A 13,206-nucleotide genomic window follows, 5' to 3' on the forward strand; every position below is an offset into this window, starting at 1 on the left:
GGAATGGTTCGATTCCTTACACCGATAACATGCAAAGTTATTTTTTCCTTTCGTTTTGTTAGACCAGAATTGTTTCGGTTCTTTTTTCCTGTTAGCCTTAAATTCTTTAATTTCTGTTGCCTTCCCAATTATTTCTTGGGTGCTCTTACTAGCCTTTTCCATGGCCAAAGCAATTTTTACAGTACGCTCGAGATCTATATCATCTTCTTCAAAAAGTCTGTCTAATGTGGCACGATCACGGAGACCGCTCACAAAAACGTCCCGCAGCATAGTGTTCAGCAGTTCTTGTTTATAATTGCATGGCATTGCCAATGAACGAAGTTCTGCTAAATAAGCATTAATACTTTCTCCCTCGTGTTGTTTACGATTAAGGAAAATATGTCTGCTAGGAATAATTAATGGTTTTGGGTGAAGATGATCTTTAAGAGTGTTTTTTAAGGTTTCAAAATCAGCTTCAGCTGGATTGTTGGGAGCCAACAAATTTTTTAACAAATTATACAATTTTGCTGATAAGCTGGAAATTAATGTTTTTGCTCGTTTTTCATTTGGAACATTTTGTATGTCCAAAAAAGCCTCAAACCGCTCCAAAAAAGATTCAAATGTCTCTTGGGAATCATCGAATTTCTCGAAATTCACACCAGTAACGTTACTTTTGTTTCTGGTTTCGTCTTTCGGCTGCAGCGCCGACATTAACAATTTATTTTGTTCAACTAATTGAGAGATGAGGTCCTCCATTTGGAAAAAGAAATAAATTGTCCTACCTGGAGCAGTCTTCAAGAGCAAAAATATTACCTATCTTCAGGTACTTGAAACCTTAATCCAAATTAGTTTCACTTTGAAACGTAACTTTTTCAAGCGATGATTTTTGTATTATTGGAAAATAAAATTCACCAACTCGTCGCCAGTGTGCTGTCCCATAGCGTGGGGTTTTAGGAAATAACACTCTTATATCTAACAAGCACTATTTATTAATTAATTACAACATTTAGAATTTAGAATACAAAAGATGCGTCTTAACGCAACGCTAACAGATGAGGAATACAAACTGAAACGTTTAGAGGGAAAGTCCCAATTCGATTGCGTAGGCGTGATAGTTCGTAAACATAGCCTCGAACGGCTAAATACACGACAAGGACCAATACCGCACACCCTCGGTCCCTACATAGACTGATCCAAGTGGTCACCCATCCGCACACTGACCACAGCCAGTGATGTTTGACTTTGGTGATATGCTGGTATTATGGTACGCGGTGCCATCGCATACAACACAATTGCCTCCATCTAATCACTAATATTGATCCGCTGTGCTATGACAGACCGGCAGTACATCCGTGACATCCTTCAAATATATCTGTTGCCACTCATGACAACAAGATAATCCTGATGACATTTCCAACACGATAATCCTCAGTCACACGCAGCAGGAGTCTCACAGGCCCCTCGCCTCCGCCTCATTACCTCCCCTCCCTAGTCTGCTCGATCCCCAGTTTTGTCACCGATCGAGCCTGTTTAGAACGATGAATTGGACAGCCTCCAAGTTTAGTCGATTTAGCGGTGTTTATACAGCAACTATGGAACAAAGGAGTTCCCTGTTGGACTCGGTGGAAGCATGTTCAATTTGAAGAAGAGCCTGAGAGCTCATATAAATCTTGATAGGCTAAATTAAGCCTTACCTATTGAAACGCAGAGCTATAAGCGATGAGCAGAGAGCTCGCCGCACTTTACTATATACTCAATACTCAATATTATGGAACAAAATGCCGCATGGCATCATAAGGTACTTGTATGACTCAATGCCCGACCGTAACGCATCCTGCATTTGCGCTGGAGGTGGCCCAAAGGGCTACTAAAATTCCCGTTCATTGTATTTCATGGTATATGACATTCATTTGTATATGACAGTACACGGAAGCACAGCACCGTTTATGCTAAAAATTACAAAGTTACTGATTAAAATTACACGTAACTGAGTTTTTATTTTTATAAAAATACAAATTATTCTAATGAAATATTTAAGGTATAGCTAACTCTTTAATATCACTACTTGAGATACTACTTAAGACAACCTAACAAAATGAATAGTAAGTGTTTTCAATATTTCGAAATTATCCGAGTTTATAGTGCCACGTAAGAAAAATATGTTATTATTATAATTTGTTAAATAATATACAAGAGCCTAAACTTAAGGGGTGGTTAAAGCAAGAAAAAAAAGTAAGCAAATGCTTCGAATATGTTGTTGTCATGTCTCTAAAAATAGTAAGCATTCAGAAGCATAATAATTCATTAGGGTGATTTAATGTTATTCTGTTATATTTACTTTTACTCTACGAATTCGATTGCTAATAAATATTCAAATACTTATTAAATTTAGAAAAAAGAAAAACTACTAAGCTATTGCAACAAAAGGCTTTTTAAGTAAAATAATACAAATTGGTTGGGCTCAAATGTAAATAAAGTTTAAATTCTTTTGTTTCTCTTCTTGGGTTACGGAATGGTAAATGATATAAATATAAAATGACGCAATTTTTTTTTTAATAAAAAATTTATTCCGTAATTATAGGTACATTCAGAAAAAAAAACTTTAAATTATAAAATAAATGCATAAGAAAGAAGTAAATTTTCCTAAATAGCTATCGTTTGTTAAAATATTCTGGTGTGAAGTGCACCTCAAATCTTTAATCAGTACTGAATATTATTTCTTGAATCAATAGTATATTAAACTACAGCTGTAATTTTGGTGGGGAGATGCTTTAAGCTAGTCATGGAATATTTGTTAACATATGGTCTTCGGTAGCATAATATTCCATCAAATAATATGTAACAAACTATTCATTAATTATTATTCTTTTTATCTATTCATAAAAATTAAAGTCTGACTTAAAAAAAAATTACATAAACTTAGACATACGATTATCATTGTTCACAATCTACATCTCACATTTTGCATGGCTCACAATAAACTAAATTGTTAGTGAGCTTTTATAGGAATACAGTCTGTCAACAACTTATAATACCAAGTTCAATAGAACAATCTGTTAGAATTTTATATTACATAATTTAATTTTGTTCAAGATGAGACATTAGTATTTTATTTAATTTACTCATTTAACTATTATATTACATAATTATAACTGAATACCCGTTCTTCGTACGGAATGAATAAAAAAGGGAAATAATTAATAAATCATTATAGAACAACATTACGAAATTATCCACTAAACTGAAGGGCATATTCCAGCACAGCTAATAAAGCTAAAATAATTTAAATTTTTTATTTTATTTACTGTTACATGTTGTCCTACCCGATAGTCTTAAACTAAATCAAGCAAAACACGTTTTTTTTCCATTTTTTTAAATTTTTTTTTAAAATCTCGTCTCAAAGAAAAAAGATCAACTGTATTCAACGTCACTTAGTATGGTGCCATTACTCGCGTCCAACTTATGATAGTCATGATTTACCAGTGTCAAGTAATTTTCTCCGGTATATATCCCTTTCTAGAGGCCGTAGGTATCCTCAGTATCGGGATTAAAACTGCTCAATGTTGATGCAGTTTTAATAATTACCAAATATATTTAGATAATAACTTACTTGGTAGCTATATAACTATCTTCAACATTTGAGTTTTGAGCAAAATACATTTATCATTAATATCTAACTAAAGCCAAAATTTTAAAAACAAATTGAATTCTTATAAGACCCTGATAAAGACTTTAGAGCGTGACCATATAGATATACTCTTTAAAATATTTATAAGTGGCAGTGAGAAAAAATTTCTTTTAATTAAAAATCATGACAAAGTTAATAATACACTATCCTTGCTACCAAGAGAAAAAATATTTTCTGAATCTATAGAAATTCGGTCGTAGAATTCCTTTTAAAACTACACCGATTACCATTATACCAGTAGTACTCCTTACCAAGATTAATTAAGCGTCTTTTGGCGATTTTTTACAGTTTCCCAAAAAGAATCTTTTCTTAATTGACTGTACTTTTTAGAACATATGCTATTTTTTTAAATTTCAATTAATACATACTACCAGCATTAAATAATTGATTATTGCTTCAATAACAGTATGCTATTTTTTGCAATTAATACATACTACCAGCATTAATTAATTAATTATTGTTTCAGTAACAGTGTGCTATTTTTTGCGGTTCCTCCAAAGGAAACATTTACTCCATTAATTTCGCATTTTTTTTCTTTTTAGTGCATAGCTTTTTCTTTTATTTCAATGTGTATCTACGGGCCGTGGTGGCTCAGGGGATAGAGAGTTCACCCTCCAATCAGGTGATCCGGGTTCGAATCCCAGTGATGGATCCCAGACGAATTCCGCACCCAGTTCTAGTACCGACCACAGTGCTGACGTAAAATATCCTCAGTGGTACACGGATCGTGGATTAGAGTCCCCTTGCGGCGAGGCTAACCGTGGGAGGTTTTCGCGGTTTTCTTCTCCATGTAACGCAAATGAGGGTTAGTTCCATCAAAAAGACCTCAACAAAGGCGAATTTTTCCCAATAGTTGATCTAGAAGTTCCCTTGCTTTCTGGATTAGGTTCAAAATTAGAAGGGTCCGGAGTTGAACGTTCGTAGTCGTTAACTCAAAATTGGGTCTATTGATCAACGGCGGTTATAAAAAATATGTCTACCAACCTAAATTAATTAAATGTCATTGGAGTCAATAACAGTAAGGTGACTTTGATGTTTCGTCTTAACGAATTAGTACCACTTTTCCAAGAATTTTGCCTTTCAATACATAATTAATTGTTTTTATTTTAACCGCCATTGATTTCTGAACTACGTTCTAAAAGAATTAAAGAACGAGCAAGCTTATGTGAACTGATTTTACCTTTACCACTTACTATGAGGAAGGTTATTTAACAATTTACCGCAAATTCGAACTTTTTTATGACCTGGTTTTGCCAATTAGATGATTTAGATGTTTGCACTATCTAACGTATACTCTGACATCTATCTAATAGATGATAATTCAGACAGAAAATGGAAATTGTACTTTCTCCATGTTAACCTAAGGAGAATAATATGAAACGCAATTTCTATATTCATTAAGCAGCTAATCAATATTTTGGAAAAGTCACTAATTTTTTAATTTTGTGGTTGTTCGCATTTTTGAAACATCTTCAACTTTCAAGTTTTAAAATTACTTACAACCCTAAATTTTAAAACTTAGTGACTAAGGCTCAATCGAACTCATTCCCATGAACAAAATGAAGTAACAAAAAAAAAAAAAAAAAAAAAAAAAAAAAAAAAAAAAAAAAAAATATATATATATATATATATATATATATATATATATATATATATATATATATATATATATATATATATATATATATATATATATATATATATATATATATATATATATTTTAAAATGTTTATAAGTTACTAAAAATAAATTTGGAAATCACCTTGATGTAATTCTCAGCAGGATATAACATGGTAGAAGTAAAATCTCTTTTCTGTTTGAAGGAGACCTTTATAACTGCTTTTAAGATTAAGATAATATTTTTAATTGAGGACGATTTCTTCCTATTAGCTAAACAAATTAAAAAGAATTAAGATCTTTCTTCTACAAGTTCTGCATACTGAAATGGCAATCTGTTCCCAGTCATTTTCCTCTCGTCTTAATTACCAATTTATCATGTAATTTCTCGACCGGCAATGTTTGTTTCTGAGAAACATAAATACGATGAGAAGAGTAGTATCATTATATATAAAATTATGACATACTGAGGGATTTGAAGCTATCTGCAACTGAGAACGTCAAGGGCAAAATCCTGACATTTTTAACTCGTGCGTGATATATGCTTTTCTTCTCAATATATATAAAAGAAAGGAAAAATCGGATACAGATTTTGTAATGTCATTAAGAATAATATAAAGTTTTTTTTTTCTGAAGTTTTCAGCTTTTTTTTACCTCTACAATGACGTTTAAACCTAATCCTCAAGTTCAAGTAAAATACACTAAGGTAAGTTTAAAATTTTAAAGCATGTTATACTTTTTTCTTCCAATGCCAGGGCCATGCCTTGGATTTTAGTACCTGTTTTCACCTGTTTGGATTTTAGTTTTCTTTTTTCACTTTTTTTACGTGGTCTCTAAAACTTTTAAAGTTATTCAAAAACCTCTTGCACTTATAATTAAATTCATTTTATAAATCCTAGAAAAATAATTTGTAACTGTTATTTTAAAAATTTTGCATTTAGTTTCAATAAAGGATGGAAAAGCTTTGAATTGTTGAATAAGCAAACTTCTACCTCATTTTAATACAGTGGTTTTCAATGAAAAAATTCAAAATGTGAGCTAAATCTTCTGACAAATTTCAGAAATATAAAATTTCTAATAGTAGTAGCTTTAAATTTTCATTTTTCAAAAGCTATTTAACCGATTCTATTCAAATGTTTTTGGCGCTAACACTGATACGCTCATTCGAATAAAACGGTTTGGTGCTTGTAATGAAATGGTTCTAATTTTAACAACGACTGGAAAACTTTAGAATTGTTAAGTATGCAAACTTCGATCTCATTTTAAAATATAGTTTTGAATGGCATAATTCAAAATTTTAACCAAATTTGCAGAATAATTTCTGAAGTATAAAATTACTAATTGTAGTAATTTTAAATTTTCATTTCTCAAGAACTGATTCAACCGATTCTGATCAGTTGTTTTTAGCGCTAACACTGAGGTGCTCTTTTGTATAAAATTGTTAGGTGCTCCTAATTAAAGTGCCTGCTTCGTGTCGTCCATTAAATGTATTTTATTTATTAATTGATTTCGTTCTTCAGATTTTCATCAACGATGAATGGCAGAACTCGGTGAGTGGGAAAAAGATTCCTGTTTTTAATCCATCAACCAATGAGAAAATTTGTGATGTTGAAGAAGGGGATAAGGTGAAAATTTTGTATGTTAAAACGAATGAATTTTTCATTTCTACCAATTTTTAAAAACCGTAGCATTGTTTTTCAATTTTATTTATTTATTATTGAACCGTTATAGTATTATACTCGATATTTCTGTTATTAATATCGAAAGTTTTTGTCCCACCAGAATTTCGTAAGAAATTTTGTTACGAGTGTCCGACAAAGCAATATTATCAAAAAATAATGGCGGAGAAGCACTATGAGTTATATTAACTTCCTTTTAATGTTAAAATCCAAACAAAACATAAATATTTGACATAAATATTGTCTGTACAAAACAAAACATAACATAATAAGAGGTATGTTTTTTTCTCAATGCTCAGTTTCTCGTCACGGAGCTTTTCAAACTGTTCTGACGATGTCGTTCGAAAATAAACAAATACGTTTAATTCATTTTTACTTTAAGAGAAAAGTAGAGCTATCTTTTTCTCCTCATTTTGTTTTAATAAACGATGATTTTGTGTAGAATTCAAATGCTTTCAAACCAATTTTTTTAATTTTAATGCTAAGTATCCTCCTATTCTGCACCGGCCCTTTTCATCAAATAAAAATGTATGTATAATATATATTTAGAAATTGAGAATTAGATTGTTACATTTAAAGTGAGGTGATCAAACCGAATTTAGTGTTCCCTAAGTTTGGAAAAATCGTGAATTGTATTTTATTCTAATTTATTTTAATTTTTTTCCTAAAGTTTAATTTTCTGAAAGAAATATTCTAAATATTGATTTACATGAAAATAATAAATTGAATCAATAGAAAAAATCAAACGTAAAACAATGGGATACCTGCAAGTGACGTAGTGTGGGTATCTCGAGCCTGATTGGCTGTTAAAACGTGGCTTTGTTTATGTTAGCAACTGTTCTTTCCATTCTATTTCGAGTTAACTTAATCCGTCAAGTATCAATTCTTTTAAGTGATACATTCTATAATCCTTCGCAAAGATTCGTTCACAATGATTTCAATTCTTTCACCATATATTTCTTACTTAACACAAAGACAGGCACTAAGCCATGATGAACATAAGCGAACAAATTTTGCATCGAAGCTGAGAGTTGCACAAAACAAAAATATATCACGTGTTACAATTTAATACATAAACAAATAATAAATCTGAGAAAGAAATATATTTCAACAAATTTAATGAGCGATAGCGGTGTATTTAGTTAATTTCACGTTAAATAACATTCTAACATATGTGGAATCTGGAAAAACTTAGCTCAACTTTGACACGCCATTTTGTTTATCGACGATCAGCTGGTGCTGCCGTTATAGGCTACATGCGTGGGTATGTTTGATCTTCTTCTTCTCGAAGTGCAAATACTCAATTAACAACCGTTAAATGTCAAACGATAAACTTCTCAAAAGGTGAAAAAATTTGGAGCGGGCTCCAAAAACTCCATGGGGGCACTTTTTCCCCCACCCGATAATTTTCCTAAACTTCATAAAGAATTTTTTTTAATTTTATTACTTTTTTAAACTCCAAAAACCACAACAGCTATTTTTTAAGTTAAAAGCATGGAAAATACAAAAACTTTCGATAGTATATTGGTTGAACGAAAATATTTTATGATTATCACTTTTATGTGAAGGCTATGTTAATCAGTTAAAGATTTATTACTTTCTTTTAAGAAAAGTTGTGGAAAGTTGTTTCTTTTAAGAAAAGTTAATGAAAGAAAATTTAAGAACAATCAATCAATTTTCCAATGAAACAAATTTTAAGTATTATTACTTAATTGAACTTATTTACTTTAAGTATTATTACTTAATTGAAATAAACTTACTATTTTAGTTTAGTTTATGCATAATATAATTTTTTTAGTTGTAATTATTATTTATCAACACTTTACACTACTGCTATAAGTATTTTTAATATCATTTTAATTTATATTGAGTTTCGCTTACTAATCCCTGTGGTTGCCTTTCAATCATCTCAATCCTTCATTCTTAAAAGTCGATATTTTTTTTTAAAGAATTATTTGTTTGTATAATCTATAATAATTGCAGCTTTTTGTAAGAACGTTTTGTTAAATGTTAATTGCAACAAAATAAACGATTACTTGGATTTGAAAAAAATTTAACTGTACTTGAAAAAAAAGTTCAGAACATGTCCCGGAATAAGAAGAAATAAATATAATTTTACTTTTTAACTATATATAACTATTACCTACAGAGGTTGGATTATAGAGGGTTGGACAAAAATAAGATACCAACTCTAATTAAATGAAGACAATCTTTCTTTAGCAGCAAATATTTTAGAAGATTATCCGTTGCAAAATTTAAAAGATTAGGCTTGAAACTTTTAGAAATGGTGTCTTTTTACCCGTAAAAAATTTGCCTCGATCAAAATAAGCGTATGAAGTTAAAAGCTTTTTTTCTTTTTCAAAACTACTATAATTTTAAAATCATTCCTATAAAAATATCGCAATCCTATAGAATGACTTCAAAATTGGCGGCATTAAAGTTAGAAAGAAAATATCCTAATATAACTTCATCTCCTCATTTTGATTAATCCGAATTTAGCAAGGGTAAAAAATACATCATTTCTAAAAGCTTCAAGCCTGATCTTTCAAATTGCGTCAACAGTTTTGCCATGTAAAATCGTCCAAAACATTTGCCGTTAAAAGAAATATTGTTTACATAAAGTTAATACAGAAGTGTTTCCGTATTTTTGTCCAACCCCAGTGCAATTTCTATGGTTTATATATACGAATAAGTATCATTTCTCCATTAATTTAAGCTTTAAATAAAAAAAAAAAAAAACTTTTTTTTTGAATTTTAATTTGTACAATGACCAAAATTAATTAATTGTAAATCTCGAAAATAATCGGTAACGAAACTAATATTTTTATGTATCGCGTTACTCTTTAATGAGTTATAGATAGCTCCTAACTGCAATAGCTTTTTGTTATGTATTATAGATAGTCTTTAAATAAAATAGCAACCATGGCTGTAATAGATAGCTGGTCTGTTTGTAGTGATCACTGAATACATATAGATAGCTCCTACATTTTATGGAAGAAATTTGAACGATTCGTCCAGAGTAATGGATTCATTTAAATGAATTTATAAACTTTTATGATTATAGGCTGATGTTGATAAAGCAGTGGCGTCAGCTAAAACAGCTTTTAAAAATGGATCTGTTTGGCGCACGATGAATGCATACGAAAGAGGTAGACTGCTATCTAAATTTGCAGATTTGGTCGAACGAGATATGGAATATTTAGCAGTAAGTATATAGGTCACTTTTAAAAAAACTTGCACTTTTGATGTCGTTTTACTTTAAGTAATTTAAATTACTGCAATAAAATTCCAAATTACACTTTTAAGAATACAAATGAATTCAGTAACTATTATTATTATTATTTTCTTGTAAGTGTAGATTTATACACATTAGTATTTTTTAAGTACCTTTGTATTTTATAAGTTGCACCATTTTCAATTTCTCTGATACAGCTAAATTGCTATGTTCCAACCTTCTGTACAGCGTATTTAGCTCCAATTAAACCAACCGTTAATTGAATATAATTTCAGTTTATTTAGTTGTGAAAATTGTGTTATATGTAGCATCATCATCATCAGCATTGGCACGGCAGCCCTTTGTGAGCCTGGGTCTTCCTCAGAAGCTTTTCCCATTCTGCCCTTCTCCCAGCAATTGTTTTCCAGTTCTTTACTTTTAGGATGGCAAAATCCTCATCCACACAGTCCTTCCATCTCTTTTTGGGCCTTCCTCTTGGCCTTTTATTGGAGGGGGTGGCATTAGAAACTCTCAATATATGTAGCATAGATTATCTAATTTGTAATACGTAGCACAATTTTAAAATTACCTTTGAACTAAAATCAAGCAGTTACAAACTGCTACAACAATTTTTTGTTTTAAATACTACCCACATAATATGGTACCACTGAAAGAGTGACCAACAAATTTGCCCTTCAGATGTCTGTATGACAAAAGGTCATTCTCAAGGTGGGTATTGGAAAAAAAATAATAAATAAATAAATAAAATTACGTATTTAAATCAGAAAAATTATTTTGAATTTAGAAGTTTTGATGCAAATTTTAAATTTTTTTTTAAGATCCTCTAATTGTTCTTGAAAATGTTTTAAAGAACCTCTGCGAAGTTTCCAGGTGCTTCACAGTATAAAAATTTTGTTTAAATAAATTTTTAGAATCTCCTGACTTTGGAAAATGGCAAGCCATTCAAGCATGCAGTTAGAGAAATAAATTTTTCTCTTGAAACTCTTCGATATTATGCAGGATGTGCAGATAAAATACACGGGAAAACTATACCTGTCGGTAAATATTTTAGACCATTATTCTCTTATTTGCATTTCATTTATTCATTTACTGCTCATTATTTTTACCTGGATTCTTAATGGATCCATAATTATGAGCTAAATAAATTTTAATCTCATTAAATGAACATTTTTAGATGGAAATTCATTTGCTTACACTCGTGTGGAACCAGTTGGGATATGTGCTCTTATTTTATCAGTAAGTGTATTCTGAAGTTATACTTCTTATGCGACTTCCAACAAGGTTGAGTTAAACGTTTAACGCTACATTCTTATTGGCCGGGAAATCACGTGGTAGGATCCAGTTTTCCCTCATTCATTTTCATATTGTTTTGGCTCTCACTAGCATAAAAATAATAAAAGTATTGTTTTTCTAGAAATATTTTTTTAGTTTGTTTTGATACACATATAATTTAATAGGGTAGTATTTTTCATTTTCAAATTTAGTGGATAACAATTGTAAAAAATGAGTGAAAACAATCCCACGGACAATGCGACGGATTTAAGGTTATGTCAAGGTACGTCTCTTGTGAATATCAATTGATTGTTGGGTTTTCTCTTCTGAAATTACATTATGACTCACTCACATGCATTATTAATACAAATACATTTTCCAGGGAAAGAGACGATGAGGCAACCACAAGCACTTCCACTGGTTCAAGAGGTCCACGAGGGAAAAATGCACAATATTACCGTGATTACAGAGCACGGAAGCGAGCGGAGCGGGAAAAAGAGTCGTTGAATAGAACTAGTGATCCTTCTACGACTGCTGATTCTTCTACAATTAACGTCGCAGGTTGCGAAGTTTAGCCTCTTCCGCTCGGAAGGACTCCACGCACTATTTTTTTTTCTCTCTCTCTTTCTTACAAATATTGTCATTTAATTCCGAAACATGATATTTAATTTTGATTATGTGAGACAATATTAGTCGTTTTGGAAAAGTGTAAGCGTTGCAATAAATTTATTTAATAAACTTTTTAATTTTGAAATAAGAAAGCATGAATTAGGTATGCTGATAGCTTTTACAAAATCTATAATAAGATAACTCGTTATATTTTATTTTATAACAGTCATTGAACAGCCAATCCAATTTTTTGGGTTTACGACTATTAATGTCCAACTTCGCAGACTTGTAATTTTGAACCCAATCCAGAAAACAAAGGAACTCCTGGATCAAATATGGTGTGAAATTTGCCTTCGTGGAGGAGTTTTTGATGGAACTAACCCGCATTTGCATTACAGGGAGAGGAAAACCACGAAAACCTTCCACGGTTAGCCCGACTGCAAGGGGACTCTAATACATGATCCGTCTACAACTGAGGATCTTTTACGTCAGTACCGTGGTCTGTGCATGCCGGATGCAGAATTCGTATCGACCAGCCATCGCTGGGATTCGAACCCGGTTTACCTCATTGGCAAACGAACGCTCAATCCCCTGAGCCATTATTTTATTTTATAACCGTCGTTGAACAGCCGACCCAATTCTGGGTTTACGACTACCAATGTTCAACTCCGTATCCTTATAATTTTGATCCAAATCCGGAAGACAAGAGATCTCCGGGATCAGTACCACCAGAGGTATTGATTTGTTATGGAAACTTGGAAGACTTTGTGACCCCGACAGATTTAACGTGCATCAGTCACCAAAGATAACTCATTAGAAAATATTCCTAGTTGCTTCCAAATTATAAGGATATTTAAAACGCATTTACAAAATCATCGGAGAAAAATTTCAAGATTTTGCAGCCTCATGAAAAATTTATTTTTAAACGTTAGTGAAAAATGTAGGTTTTTTCTCATCCGTTTATTAGAATGACAATGAAACAATTATTGATATTAACCACCTAAAAAATCAAATCATAGCACAGCTAAAACTGTAATTCCAGGTACACGAGACATTGAAGATAGCTTATTTTTCTGGTAATTTTTATGTATATCGAATGACTAAAGATGCACACTTCAAAATTTAT

At 31.3% G+C, this 13,206-nt stretch overlaps 1 protein-coding gene across 1 annotated transcript in view; it reads left to right on the plus strand.

Annotated features, from left to right (window-relative positions):
* Positions 1-5,763: 5,763 nt before the first annotated feature.
* Positions 5,764-13,206, plus strand: part of LOC107449837 (aldehyde dehydrogenase, cytosolic 1) — a 36,835-nt gene continuing 29,392 nt past the window's right edge. The window contains exons 1-5 of the mRNA XM_087157271.1: positions 5,764-5,991; positions 6,806-6,910; positions 10,029-10,169; positions 11,111-11,237; positions 11,374-11,435. Of these exons, the coding sequence (XP_087013397.1) occupies positions 5,947-5,991; positions 6,806-6,910; positions 10,029-10,169; positions 11,111-11,237; positions 11,374-11,435 (480 nt within the window). The 5' untranslated portion in view covers positions 5,764-5,946. The remainder of the gene's footprint in view (positions 5,992-6,805; positions 6,911-10,028; positions 10,170-11,110; positions 11,238-11,373; positions 11,436-13,206) is intronic.

The sequence above is a fragment of the Parasteatoda tepidariorum genome, chromosome 2 (assembly GCF_982258835.1).
Source record: "Parasteatoda tepidariorum strain Cologne lab strain chromosome 2, Ptep-v5.0, whole genome shotgun sequence".
NCBI classification, from domain to species: domain Eukaryota; kingdom Metazoa; phylum Arthropoda; class Arachnida; order Araneae; family Theridiidae; genus Parasteatoda; species Parasteatoda tepidariorum.